Raw genomic sequence first — 14,703 nt, 5'->3', positions numbered from 1 at the left:
CCTTCAAGATCATGAGGGGCATAGATAGGGTGGATAGGGACAGATTCTTCAGGCTGAAGGGGTCAACAGGCACGAGGGGGGCATTCGGAGAAACTGAAGGGAGATAGGTTCAGAACAAATGCAAGGAAGTTTTTCTTCACCCAAAGGGTCGTGGACACTTGGAATGCGCTACCGGAGGAAGTGATCAGGCAGAGTACGGTACAGGGATTCAAACAAGGATTGGACGGATTCCTGAGGGATAGGGGGATCGTGGGATACTGAGAGAGGTGCTGGGATGTAACACAGGTATAGAAAGCAAACCAAGTAATAAGTATAGAAATCCGACCAGGTCGTGCATGTGCAAGACCGGAGGGTTAGGACTTCGATGGGAAGATAAAACTCAATGGGAAACCAAGGTGGCAAGGGGGCCCCTTCTGGTGTCTCAGACAGGCCGTGACCTGTTCGGGCCGCCGCGGGAGCGGACTGCTGGGCAAGATGGACCTGAGGTCTGACCCAGCGGAGGCACTGCTTATGTTCTTATGTTCTTATGACTGTCCGGGCTCCCAGATGGACTTTCCAAAACTTGCCATTTGTTTGGGTTTTGGAAACCCACGACAAGCTCCGGCCACATCTTGAGAGCCTCTGAGCATGTGCAGATGATGTTACACACATATGCGCATGCTCCAGGTCCTCCAGACGTGGCTGGAGCTCATCCGTAAGAAGAGAAGAGGCTTTGTGGGGGCAGGGCTGTCTTTTCAACAGAGGCTTCACAGTCACAGTTTTACAACTTTCAGGACCACTCCCATCTGAAGTGATTTATTGACAATTTTAGTCAATACCACAGCCCTTTTAATCAACTACAGACTCCTAAGTGATGTTGAACAAGGTTCGAACACAGATCTCATCTACAAATCACAGATTTCACAACTTCTTCTCTCACATTATCAACATTCAACCATCCCTCCACATCATCTTCCATATCATTCCATAATTCTTCAACCTCATCATTTTTATTCATTTACCTCTCACAGTTTCTCCTTCAGAAATTTTGCTTAATCGTCTGGTTCTAACCCTTCTATATTTCTTACATCATCATGTCCTCTAACTAGAAATTGTACAGTAAGGAATAATTCTTTTGTGTTATACATTGCCATCTTAATCTTATTCTTAAAATACTTATTTTTCTTTTCATCCCATATCCAAACATACTCTTTTAATTTGATAACTTTCTAAATCATCCACATCTCCTGTTTCCTCCACAACCTTTCACTATAACAATCTCTGTCAAAGTACCCAGGTAGACTATACAATAAACATAGATATAATTTATGTCCAAATAACATCAACATTACTTAGACTCATTACAAACCAAATTAAACTTTAATTTTTCCTTATTCTTACCCTGGTTTATGCTATATATGCAATGCAATTTTTTCTAGCAAAAAAGATGTCGGTACGGGATAGAATGCTGGTACTCAAATACCAAGCCATTTTTCAGGAGTTGGGTGATTACTGAGGGTCCCAACCACCTACAGAATCCATGAAAAGACAACACTAACTGAGCTCTATTATTAATACTAGGGACCACGAACCATTATTAATACTGGGAACCATGGATCATTTTTATCAAGCAATGAGAAAGCTGCCGGTACTCAGTACCCCTGAGTATCTCCTCAAAAAACCCTGGGACCATATCTGGGAAAAGGTGACTAAAGTCTCGGATCCAAAATGTTGATAATGTCCAATTTATCATGTTATGGTTCCATAAGCAGTCTGAAAATGTTACTCATATCTGAACTTCTATAACTTTTCAATTTTTTTTCACATAAGAGGATGGAGTCTGGACTGTTGTATTATAACAGAGTTTGTTAAAACCTCATTTTTTTTTGCGTCTGGTGACTTTATTTATTTAGTACTTATTATACCACTATTAACTGTGAAAAAAAAGCCAAAAACAATCTAACATGAGGTATTTTTAGATAGAAAAGAACTACAGGTCATCCTTCATATTCATGGGGGTTAGGGGCACAGCTCCCTCACAAATATTAAAAAATTGCAAACAACTTTGGAGCCATCATCCTGACTCCCTCCTGCCTCCCCTCCGTGGTTTACTGTGGGGTCCTGGTGGGCTAGTGGTGAAGCTCACAGCTTCCTGTGCTCCTACCCTGTGCAGATCCATCCAATATCAATTAGCAAAATGTTGGAACAAACTACCACTTACACTATGATCTTGTGACCACTATCTCAGGTTCAGAAAACTTTTAAAGCATTTCTGAAGTAACCAAAATGGTAATTGTAAAAACCCATTTCTAAATTGTCTTATGCAACTCCTGGGGCAAAACGATGAGCCAACGATGACCTACTTGAACTTTTAACTATGTATCTGTAACTATGATCTAATTGTATTAATAGTTGTACTGATCTACCTATACTAGCAACTCTATTGAATGTCTGTCCATTGTAACTTCCTGGGTAACTTACCTAACCTCTTGAATCCGACCTTGAACTGAACAAGTAAAGGCGGAATAAAACCTGATTAACATAAAAAATCACCACTCTTCCTCCCCACTTAATAGACTTACCAACCCATTTCCATATATATCTAGCCGAAAAAACATTGTCTAATAATAACCACATCTGATCCCAGCAACCAAGACTTTGTAACACAAAAAATATGTAACTACTGAATATTGCTATTTTGGGGGAGAGGGAAATTCAATAAATGGCACCCAAAGTTATAAGCCAGGCTGATCCACGCTAAACTAGTATTCTGCAAAGGGTGCTTTGCACAGCGTGCGTTGCAGAATTTTAGCTTAGTGCAGATTTTAGGCCTGATTCTCAAATTGTGTGTCTCAATTGCAGGCGGCGGTAGGCATCCTTCTGCCATCTGGCAACCAATTGAGACGCACGTTAAAAACAAAAAAAAAAAGTGTCTGAGGCAGGATGATCACTAGAGGTCTCTGTTGAGCTATTTTAGCAAACAGCCTGTGTGGCCTATACACTTAGAAGTACTAAACCAGAGGACCTTGCAAGACTGGGAGTTTGGGCATCAAAATGGCAGATTACGTTTAATATGAGCAAGTGCAAAGTAATGCATGTGGAAAAGAGAAACCCAAACTATTACTACGTAATGCAAGGTTCCAAATTAGGTATCACCACCCAGGAAAAGAATCTAGGTGTCATCGTTGATGATATGTTGAAACCTTCTTCTCAGTGTTCAGCAGTGGCTAACAAAGCAAATAGAATGTTAGGAATTATCAGGAAAGGAATGAAATAAAACATTTCTGGTCTCCATATCTCAAAAAAGATGTAGTGGAATTAGAAAAGGTACAGAGAAGGGCAAAAAAAAAATAATAAAAGGGATAAGGTGACTTCCCTATGAGGAAAGGCTAAAGCGGTTAGGGCTCTTCAGCTTAGAGAAGAGACAGTTCAAGTGAGATATGATAGAGTTCTATAAATTACTGAGTGGAGTAGAACAGGGAGACATGAAGGGGAAATTCTGTAAATGGTATCTAAAAAGATAGGTGCCTATAATATGGATGTCTATAATAGAATCATCACGCCTAACTTAAAACTTAGATACTTGTAATGTAGGTCAGGATTTTAAAGGCTTACATTATAGGCACCTAAGTGCTTTAGAGAATTGCGCCTAGTGGCACCTAAGTCCTTCTCTACCCCTAAACACGCCTACTTTGGAGTTGGGCACCTCTAGGTGTCATGCAATAAATCTCATATATTTGGTGCCTATCTTTAGCAGCCTCTTATAGAATTCCCCGAAATTGCTTGTTTACTCTTTCCAAAAATACTTGAACTAGGGGGCATGTATTTAAGCTACAAAATAGTAACTTTAAAGCAATCTGGAGAAAATATTTATTCTTCAACGTGTAATTAAACTCTGAAATTTGTTGCTACAGAATGTGGCGAAAGCAGTTAGCTGAGCAGGGTTTACAAAAAGGTTTGGGTAATGTCCTAAAAATTCATAAGCTGTTGTTAATATGAACTTTAGGAAATTCACTGCTTATTTCAAGAATAAGCAGCATAAAATCTGTTTTACTCTTTTGGGATCTTGCCAAGTACAGTACATGGAACCTGGATTGTCCACTATTGGAAACGAAATACTGGACTTGTTGGGTTTGTCCCAGTATGGCAATTCTTATGTTCTAATGTTTGAAATGACTCTAAAGTGGCTAGGTTTTGCGAATTTTCAAGTACAAATAATATACAGTGGTGCCTCGCATAAAGAACGCCTCGCACAGCGAACGCTGCACACAACGAACTTCATTTCATGATTCATACAACGAACTTCGTTTCACACAACGAAGTCGCCCGAGCTTCCACGATCGCTGCCGATGTATTGCATCCTTCCGCGCAGGCACTGCAGGCAGTCGTTAGTCACTGCGCTTAACTTAAGCACGTATCACGGCAGTCGTCCTTTTAAGATAAACTCAATATTTTTTATATATCATGGCTTCTAAAAAAAGCAGGAAGGTGATTTCTGTTGAAATGAAACGGGAAATAATTAGAAGGAGTGAATGTGGGGTAAAACAGTGTGACCTCGTCAAAGAGTTTGGCCTCAGCAAGACCACCATTTTCACCATTTTGACAAATTTATTTTTTTTTATGTCATCTTAGCATATTTTATGCTGCAGAACGAATTATTTTTTTTAACATGTATTGTTATGGGAAAACGCGTTTCACATAACGAACTTTTCGCATAACAAACTTGCTCCTGGAACGAATTAAGTTCGTTGTGTGAGGCACCACTGTATTTTCTAATACATTCATTTGTAATCAAATAATGTTCCAATTTATTTGTTCTGATGTAATTAATATTTCTCAGCTTTAGAGATTAGAATGTGTGGATATGAGGTGGTTGGGTAATGAAGTGTTGATATTATCTGCTGTATTATTGTATATCTCTATCTAGATAAACAATAATACAGCAGATATGCGTGAATTTCCAAGTGATTTTAGTTAGTAAGGAGGTGCGGGTTACATTGTGGCATAGTATCACTGAATATTTGTTCACATTTATGCAGCTGCATACTTAAGCATGCATAATCCATGTGTGTGTTCAAAAGAAATGTGATATCTGTGCAATAAATATGAATTTAAATCAAGTTTCAGCATGGATTGATATGAACTTATATGTTTATGTTTTCTGTATATATAAAATAGCTTTATTTATGTACGACTATAGGTTTGTAAGTGTGTTGGATATGTGATGCTGTTTGTACTATATACGTATACTGTATGTATTCTATATATAGATGTTCTCATCTGCATGAGTATGAGTGCATCACTGCCCAGTTGTTCATACTTAGGCATTTCAGGGCAATTGTCTACTACTAGACTGCTAGAGACCAGAAACTTGTTCTTGCATATACGATCTAAGTGGTTTTAATGCTGAAATCAGAATTACATTCAACCATAATAGACAGAATTGTGAATCTGAAATATTAGAACTCAACCATCTGGAGCTAGATAGCACCATGACTAGAACTGAAGAGTCACAGAAGGTATATTCTTCCTCCTGAGTGGATCTTTTATTTTCTATGCCCAGGTCCTCCAGATGTTGAAGAGCCCTGTGAGGCAAGCCTGCAGGCCTGGAGCCCTGAGCTCCACCTTCATAACCTGAACATGACAGTCCCCTGCCCCCAACCACTTGGCTGTGTTCTGGAATTGAGTTTCTTGCATCCTGTCTATCCAGAGACCCTTACACTATGGACCACCTACCTCTCCACAGATTCACCCAAGGCTCTCTCTAACATTGAGGTACTGACAGAGCTTGGGGAGTCCATCCATCTGGGAGCAATGGACACATACTGTGACATGCCTCTCACTGTCAAGCTTACAGTGGACAGAAAGGTCTCAGGAGTCAGGGTCTACACATTTGATGAGCGAATGGAAATCGATGCAGCTCTACTGACATCCAAGCCCCAGAATCCCCTGTGTGCCATCTGCAGGCCTGTTCAGTACAGAGTCCTTAGGGACCCCCCCTTTTTTAAGGATTCCCTTGTTCCTGGCATGCAGGCCCACCAAAGGTTCACAGACATGTGAGTACAGTTATTGATTATTCAACTCTGTGTAGCACAGCTAAACATTTCAAGTTAGAGTAGTTGAGATGTTTACAACTGGAAAACTTTAACAGGTAGAGCATTAGAGGATTTTCAAACTTTCCCAGTTTTTATGAAAATATATCCTACATTTTACTATGATATTTATACTGTTCTTGTACAGTGCATATCTACATAAATTAATATTTTAAAGAACCAGTCATTAATAAGCACATTTTCAGGCTCCTAACAGTGCTTGAAATCAATTTTCAAAAGGAAACTCCCTATGAAGTTTGGGTATCAACATACCCACATATCTTGCAAGTATTGTTCCCTTTAAGCTGAATGGGAGTCCTCCACCTACAGTCCAACCAATAGGGGGGGGGAGGTGCTGTTTTTCTTCTTCAGTAGTGAGTGACAGGCAAGCTCTAAAGGTAGGGAAATTGAGGACTGAATAGTAAGAAAGAATTGAGACAGAGGCAAAAAATAAATTGAGAAGGAAGACCAGGGAAGAAAAGGAGGAAGGATGAGGAGAAACAGATGCCAGAACATGGGGGTGAAGGGGAGGAGACAGATACCAGACCTGGGAGAAGGAAAGGCGGAAAGAAACAGATACCAGGTCTGAGGGGAGGAAAGGAGAAGAGAGAGACGCTAAAATCTGCTGGGCAGCAGGGAGAGATAGAAGGGAAGAATACAGATGCCACACCATGGGGAAGTGGAGAGAACTAGATGGATGCCAGACCAATGGGGGACGGGGGAAGGGAAGGGAGAGGCAGACAGTTTCTGGAAGAAACAGAGAAAGAGAGTAGATGTCATATGGAATAGGCAGAGATAGGGCAGACAGTGGATGGAAGGAAGAGAATGATGAGAAGATGAGGAAAGCAGAAACCAGACAACAAAGGTAGAAAAAAAAATTTCTATTTGTTTTATTTATTTCTTTTTGCTTTAGGATAAAGTATTATTATAGCTGTGTTGATAATTGTTTATTAATAGAAAATGGAAATAGGGTGATCATTTTTATTGGAGTAATTTTAATATTTTTTTTAATTCAAAGACCAAAACTCCCTTCCTCAGGTCAGGACAGGGATACTGTAACAGCAGTATAGTTTACTTACCTGAAGAAAGAGGTTTTAATCTCTGAAAGCTAATTGAGAAATGTATTAGTCCAATAAAATGGCGGGCACTACATTTTCTTCCTGCTATCCCCCATGCCTCCTACCCAAATGCAAAATATAAATTGGTGGGCTTCCCAAAGCCCTGCCAGCTGAAAATCTTTCTCTCAAGGAAGGAAGAGGGCATTTGTTCAGAGATGTTTGGAGGTTGCATAGAAGGAAAACTGTGCACCGGCACTGATATGGTAATCTTTGTTGTTTGTTTTGAAATTTAAAATAAAAGAAAAAAGAAATCAAGTGGAATTAAAGAAGTAAATAAGAAAATAGATAAATAGGGGCAGGGCAGAGTGGGTGGGGTAGGGAGCCCAGTGGACTTGTGTGCTTAGAGGTCCTCGACAAATTAATCCTGCCCTGCATCTGGGCACCCAGATTCCATTTCAAAGTGTAAGCTGGCATTTGTACCCACCTTTAGGTGCTATTACTTATGCTGTGTCAAAGGGAGGATTAAATATTAGGGCTCCTTTTACGAAGCTGCGTTAGCGGCTTTATCGCACAAAAATTTTTAGCGCGCTAACCACCGTGCTAGCCGAAAAACTACCTCCTGCTCAAGAGGAGGCGGTAGCGGCTAGCGCGGCCAGCAAATTAGCGTGCACTATTACGCGTGTTAAACCGCTAACGCGGCTTCGTAAAAGGAGCCCTTAGTGCCTAAATGTTGGCACTTAGGCATACAATTTACATTCTGTCATTCCGCCTGTTAGTGTGTGACCCACCCGTGTCCTACCCACGAGCAAACCTGCCTGCAGCAGCACACCAAGGACCTTTTTACTAAACAGTGTTAAACCCTAACACCAGCTTAATGTACGATAAACAGGCTGCCGCAAAATGTGTTGCGGTATTTTGTGATGTTTTTGTCTTGTTAGCATTCACTAAGCGTGCATTTATGTTTGAAAATATTGTGTCAGAGTGGGCGTGTCATGGGTAGAGCTTGGACATGGCAGCATTAATCAGCTAGCATGTTCACATTAGCCCTGAATTAATGCAGGAGCACTTAGCGCCACCTAAAAGAAGGCTGTAAGTGCTCCTGTTTTCATTTTTTTTGCAAATCCCACACGTTGATTGGAAAATTAGGGCTCCTTTTACAAAGGTGCGTTAGGGCCTTAACGTGCGGAATGGCATGCGCTAAATTGCCACGCGCTAGCTGCTACTGCCTCCTTGTAAGCAGGCGGTAATTTTTCAGCTAGTGCGCACTATAGCGTGCGCTAATCTTGTGCATGCGCTAAAAACGCTAGCGCACCTTAGTAAAAGGAGCCCTTGGTGTGGGATCTGCAAAACAAAATAAATTTTATAAAGCCCTAGATTCTGCATCAAGTCACGTAAAATCCAGATTCTAACCCACTTTAATAGAAAGGCCCTTATAGCACTTAGGTGCTACCTTCTAGAATAGGGCTCCATCGTGGCGCTTTCTATCCATTTAGGCCCATATTCTATAAATGGTGCAATAAATTAGACACTGGTAGGCACCCTACTGGCAACCTAACTTAAGTGGCGAAACCATTTAAAAGCCACCTTAAAATTGTGTAAAACAAAAAATGTAGGTGCCTACAAAACCGGCACCTAGATAGCGTTTACGGCACCACTTAAGAACGCCTAAGGTTGAAGTAGGCATAGCTAATGCTGGAAATGACCTTAGGCATCCTTAGGCGCCATCGTAGACATGATTCATGTCAAAACACAGGTGCCGGAAATATAGGCCTCGAAAACCCTTGCCTACATTTCCGGCATCTATGTTTGAGGTAGCTGCGATTCTACAAAAAGCATCCTTGCGTGATTGACGCACGATCGGCGGCCCTCTTTTAGGCGGCCGCTGATAACGGCACTGTTTGTAGAATCTGGTCCTTAGTGCTTAACTTGTGGCGCACTATGCAGAATTAAAGAAGTGTGTTATCCTAAACACCACCATTGTCAATTGGACTAAGGTATCTGGATTTACCCAGACATGTCCTCTTATTAGAGGTCTGTCCAGGCTTTTCAAAACCCAGCACTCTGAGTTTTGAAACGCTTTGAGCTTGGAGCCATGTTTGGAGAGCACCTGCGCGAATGCGATGCGGTGACGTCACACATGTGCATGTGACATCATTGTGTCACACCTGTGCAAACTCAGAGGCCCTCCAAGCGCGACTCCAAGCTCAAGAAGAGGAGGTTTGGGGACAGTCAGGGTGTGACTTGGGCAGAGCCGGGTGAAACTGGGCGGGGCTGAGGGGTGGGACACGTGTCTGGATTTTACTCATGTAAAATCTGGTAACCCTAAATTGGGCCCATTTTCTAGGTACAAACCCAATGGAAATTAGCCCGCCTTGGACACAGTCAAAGAGTTTGCCTAATATTTGGGGTGCTCAAGCACCCACCCAGCTGGCTCCTATGACTGTGTCCAGGGAGAGTTAATTTCCACTGAGTTTAACACCTTCAATCATTTTGAAAAGTTGACCCCTATGGACGCATTCAAAGAGTTTGCTCACTATTGAGGGTGTTGAAGCGCCCACAGAGCTGGCTTCTATGTATGTAGAGGACACAAAGTGGGAGTCTGTTATATAAACATAGGCACCTACATTCTTTTGTAGAATACTGGCATAACTGGATATAAACATGTCTAACCTTTAAGTGTGAATGTTATACAACAATAAATAGAGAAAACCTGATGGTGATCTATCAATTAAATATAATTTGCAAGACCATCGGTATAAACCAAAATGACACTGAAGGTGCTTATTTAACTTTTTTCTCTTTATCTAATTTCTTTTATCCTATAAACAAGCCTCAGATTATGGAGTTTTACCCATTCAGGGTTCTTTCAAAAAGAAAGACAATTTTTTTCTCTTACTCCTGTTAGCATCACTGGCTTGAACCCATCCTCCCTACCTTAATCCTAACGTATACAATTAATCTTTTATTTCTTCAATCATAAATGAATTTCTGCTAAAATACCTGATTAGATTAATTGTATACGTTAGGATTAAGGTAGGGAGGATGGGTTCAAGCCAGTGATGTTAACAGGAGTAAGAGAAAAAAAATCATCTTTCTTAGGCTTGTTCCTGTTTGTAGGATAAAAGAAATTAGATAAAGAGAAAAAAGTTAAATAAGCTCCTTCAGTGTCATTTTGGTTTATACCGATGGTCTTGTAAATTATATTTAACCTTAAAGTGTGAACATTTACGCCAGCCACAGAGCTGGTACACCCGCATAGCTTACAGTATTCTATAAGTTATGCGCATAAGCAGGAGCTCCTCCTTTGTTCTGCCCATCCTCTGCCCCCATGTATGCCCCCTTTCAAATACACAAAGAATGGAATTGTCCAAAGAAGAATGATGTGCACTAATCAAGTGTCCACAAATTCATCTGAAGGTATAGAGATCTTTATTCTTCCAATATCATCATGGTACAATCAATGATTCAAATGACTCGACACGTACATGTTTCGGCCACCAGGCCTGCCTCAGGAGTCTTGAGAATCAAAGAATAAAAATGAACTCACTGCCAAAGATACGTGGACGCTAGTTGTTCAATGCGCTAATTTCATTTGAATATTGCTAGCGTCCACGTATCTTTAGCAGTAAGTTCATTTTTGTTCTTTGATTCTCAAGACTCCTGAGGCAGGCCTTGTGGCCGAAACATGTACATGTCGAGTCATTTGAATCATTGATTGTACCATGATGATATTGGAAGAATAAAGATCTCTATACCTTCAGATGAATTTGTGGACACTTGATTAGTGCACATCATTCTTCTTTGGACAATTCCATTCTTTGTTTTTTTTGGTATTTAACCTGTGGTTTTGTTTTGTCCCCTATTTTGAGCTCACTTTCAAATACACTACAGGCTATAGAGCTCTTATACTAAAGCTTAGCATGCTCTAACAGAATTAGTAGATGTTAAATGCTAATAAGTCTGTTGTATACCTACGGTAGGGTTACCAGTCGTCCGGATTTCCCTGGACTTTGAAAAGCTTCTGGCAACGTCGGGGCGCTCAGGTTGAGGGGGCAGGCCTGGGGGATGGGACAGGGCATGGCTGGCTGTAATGGGATGGGCCTGTTTGGAAAATCTGGTAACCCTAATCTATGGGCTTCATAATATTTAGCATGCACTAATTCTGTTAGCATATGCTAAGCTTGAATAAAACAGCCCCTATGTAAGTTAAGCAGGCATTTGCAGAATAGCACTCAGGCGACATGCTAGCCTTTAGCTGTCTAAGTGTACACAGTATTTTAAACATTTATTTAGTAACTCCCATGTAAGTGTTAATGCCTGGTTTAGAGTGGTGCCTCAATAATTTGAACTGATATGTATTACCACAGGAAAGCACATTAATAAATCAGATACTAAGCTTGTAAAAATGGTATAGCGATGACCCAAGTTATTGCAAATTTTGTGCCTTAGATATTCAGCCTATATCAACATCTATTTTAATGCATGTTTTCTTCATTTTACTTTTTTGTCAATTGAAGATTAACATCTGTGATGTGGATACATCGCCAAAAGTTAAAAAATTGTGTCCATAGTCTGTTATTGAGAAAGATACGGGGGGAAGCCACTGCTTGCTACACCTTGGGTTTTGTCCAGGTACTAGTGACCTGGATTGGCCACCGTGAGAACGGACTACTGGGCTTGATGGACCATTGGTCTGACCTAATAAGGCTATTCTTATGTTCTTAATATTTATAGACTTTTCAAATCCAGATTTTATAAGGTACAAAAAAAATTACATCTGAATCTCTAGCCTGGTGGCAAAGGTGCCTAATGAAATAAAGACTCTTGCTAAGGATTGCATATTGTATAAAGGGCAGCTTAGGAGGGGATCTTAAGTCAATCTCCATAGCTGGGTTCTCCAGGGAGGGTCTGAAGGACCTCATTATAATAAGCTGCCTGGCATATCACTTTAAGGCAGGGGTCATCAGTCTCCTATGAATACTTGAAGGTTGCTCTGGAGGCTGATGGTTTGATGTATCAGGTCAAGGGGGGGGTCCACTTCCTAGTTTTGAAGTTCAGGCAAAACGTTTTCAGTTTGTTGTTGAAAACTTTGCCTTTTTTTCTGATTTGCATTAATTTTTTTCAGTTCATTTTACATATTTGTGTTGCTAAAACTGTTTAATCAGCATTATAACTTTTTTAATATTGGGAAATTGATTATACTTGCATTAATTCATAGGTTAATAGGCATTAAATAGATTTTGCCCTTACTAAACTTTTTAAGGCTTCTTAAATGAGCCAAATGAATCCTAATGAAAGCACATCCCTAAACATTATCTGAAACCTGAAGATCTATGCCCGATTGCCTTCTTTTTCTCCATCTGATTACTTACTAACTGTGATAATGAGAAAGTTATTTAACCACTTACCATTCAGATCTATTCATTAAGCTCTTTTGGTACAGAGGTTATAATATATGATGCTTTACTTCTTTACCCTTGCTGATGTTGGAAAAATTGAAGTTGACTTATTTACTGTGGCTATTAAACAGGTCAGTCTGGGTATGCTTCTCGCATCATTCTGGTTCATCTCAATTTATCTATACTTGTTTTGTCATTGACCCCTGCAGGGATGTCACACCAGGTCAGGTTTACAAGTACCAGGTGCAAGCAGTAGTGGGGTCAATACTAGGAGAAGCTTCTCCACCTCTGATTCACATGCATGGAGCTCCTTATTGCGGAGACGGCCTTGTGACAGTGTAAGTGCTGAATTATGTTATGCCAAAAAGCATCATATTAAACCTGTATAAGTAATGCCAAAAATCATTGATTCACCCTATCCCGCCAAACCGATCTGGTCAGGAGGGAGCCCAACCCCTCCTGCCCCGCAGAAACCCGCACCCGTGACACGATCGGGGCAGGTGGGAGCCTAACCCCTCCTGCCCCGCCGAAACTCGCACCCGTGACATGATCAGAGCAGGAGGGAGCCCAACTGCTCCTGCCTGGTGACCCCCCACCCCCAACTCGATCCGGGCAGGAGGGAGCCCTGGCGACCCCCCTACCTCCACTCCCACTAAAATACAGGCAGGAGGGATCCCAATCCCTCCTGCCCCGATGCAGCCCCCCCATGACCACCCCCGAACCCCCGATCAACCCACTGAACACCCCACCCGCTGACCCCACGACACCCCCCGTTGACCCCACGACTCCACCCCCACTCCCGACACCCCCCTTTACCTTACAAAAGTTGGACGGATGGGTTCCAAACCCGTCCGTCCGGCAGGTCCGCCATCCTCAGAATGGCAGGCCTTAGTGCCTGATTGGTCCAGGTGCCTCAAGTCCCACCCACAGGTGGAGCCTTAGATGCCTGGACCAACCGGAATTGCTATGATCCTCACCCCGAAGTGTCGCGGTTCAGGGGGCTGGGCAATTGCCATCACAGCAAGAGAGATGAGCCATCTCTCCTGCCGCAATCGTTGTGGTAGGGGGTAGGCAGGTTGCTGGGGCCGCTGAGCTGATTGTGGCAACCGCGATCAGTTCAGCAGCCTCTTTTTCGGCACTTATACCTGTTTTGACTTGGTCTAAGTCAAAACATATAAGTGCCGACTAGGCAACCTGCCTAAACCTTTGGTTATACCTGTTGTACGCCTATGTCTAGGTCGGCCCACTTCCCGCTCTTTTCCCCTCCTCTAAAAACACTTCTCTTCGCTCTATGTGTTTAGAGGCAGGGGAAAGGCCTAAGCTGGTTTTATTTTGTAATTCGCTGATTGCCAAGCTCTCTTCAGTATAAACCGCCTAGAAATCGTCTGATTGTGACGGTATAGAAGAATAAAGTTATGTTATGTTATGGTTATTCCCATGTTAAAATCCTTCCTAGCTCTGAAGTAAAGTTGAAAAATCTGACATCTATTTGGGCAGTTTCCAAGAGTTAAGCCACCATCACAACTGTTAAATTTGCTATTTGCTTGGTCATATCACAGAGAGGTCATGGACTGAACAAGAAAATAGTAACCTTTTATTCCCAGAGGAGGCTACTCTAAAATAGATTTGAGAAAAGCAGTGTGCTGCATGTCTCTTGCATGTGCTATTCTCATTCAGAGGTAACAGAATATGAAGGACTTCAGTCTCCAGTATTATCAAGCCATCATTTCTCACCAGCAACAAATTCACTAGAACAATCTGAAACCGCCTTTGGAAGAATTTTGATTTGCAAAATTGGTACTGCACATATGAAGCAGTTAAAGTTTACTCATAGATTTGTAGTCCTTCCTCAAGACTGCTTACAAGAAAATAATGTATACATTTTTTCTCCTAGCACCTTAGGGGAGGAGTGTGATGATGGAAACTTACTGGATTGGGATGGCTGCTCTAGGAAGTGTGAAAAGGAAAAAGGTTTCAATTGCATTGGTGAGTCAGAAGGATCTTTATTATAGTTATGAGCGACTATATTATGCCATGTAATGCTTCCCTTAAACTATGGCTCAGATTCTTAATAGGGCACTGATATCTATAGCTGCCTAAAAAATGGCCACCAATCACATGAAAGATAGGCACCAGAAATTTAGGCCAGGGTTTTCTGGGCCTACATTTCTGACA

The 14,703-nt window shown here is 41.5% G+C and overlaps 1 protein-coding gene across 1 annotated transcript in view; it reads left to right on the top strand.

The window, feature by feature from the left end:
- The window catches only part of PAPPA2 (pappalysin 2), a 546,937-nt gene that overhangs the window by 241,909 nt on the left and 290,325 nt on the right, over window positions 1-14,703 (top strand). The window contains exons 7-9 of the mRNA XM_033916510.1: window positions 5,543-6,035; window positions 12,738-12,866; window positions 14,423-14,514. Coding sequence (XP_033772401.1) covers window positions 5,543-6,035; window positions 12,738-12,866; window positions 14,423-14,514 — 714 coding nt within the window. The remainder of the gene's footprint in view (window positions 1-5,542; window positions 6,036-12,737; window positions 12,867-14,422; window positions 14,515-14,703) is intronic.

This window comes from Geotrypetes seraphini, chromosome 12 (genome assembly GCF_902459505.1).
Source record: "Geotrypetes seraphini chromosome 12, aGeoSer1.1, whole genome shotgun sequence".
NCBI classification, from domain to species: Eukaryota; Metazoa; Chordata; class Amphibia; order Gymnophiona; family Dermophiidae; genus Geotrypetes; species Geotrypetes seraphini.
Note: the sequence above shows the minus strand (reverse complement) of the source record. Positions and strands in the feature narration are given on the sequence as shown.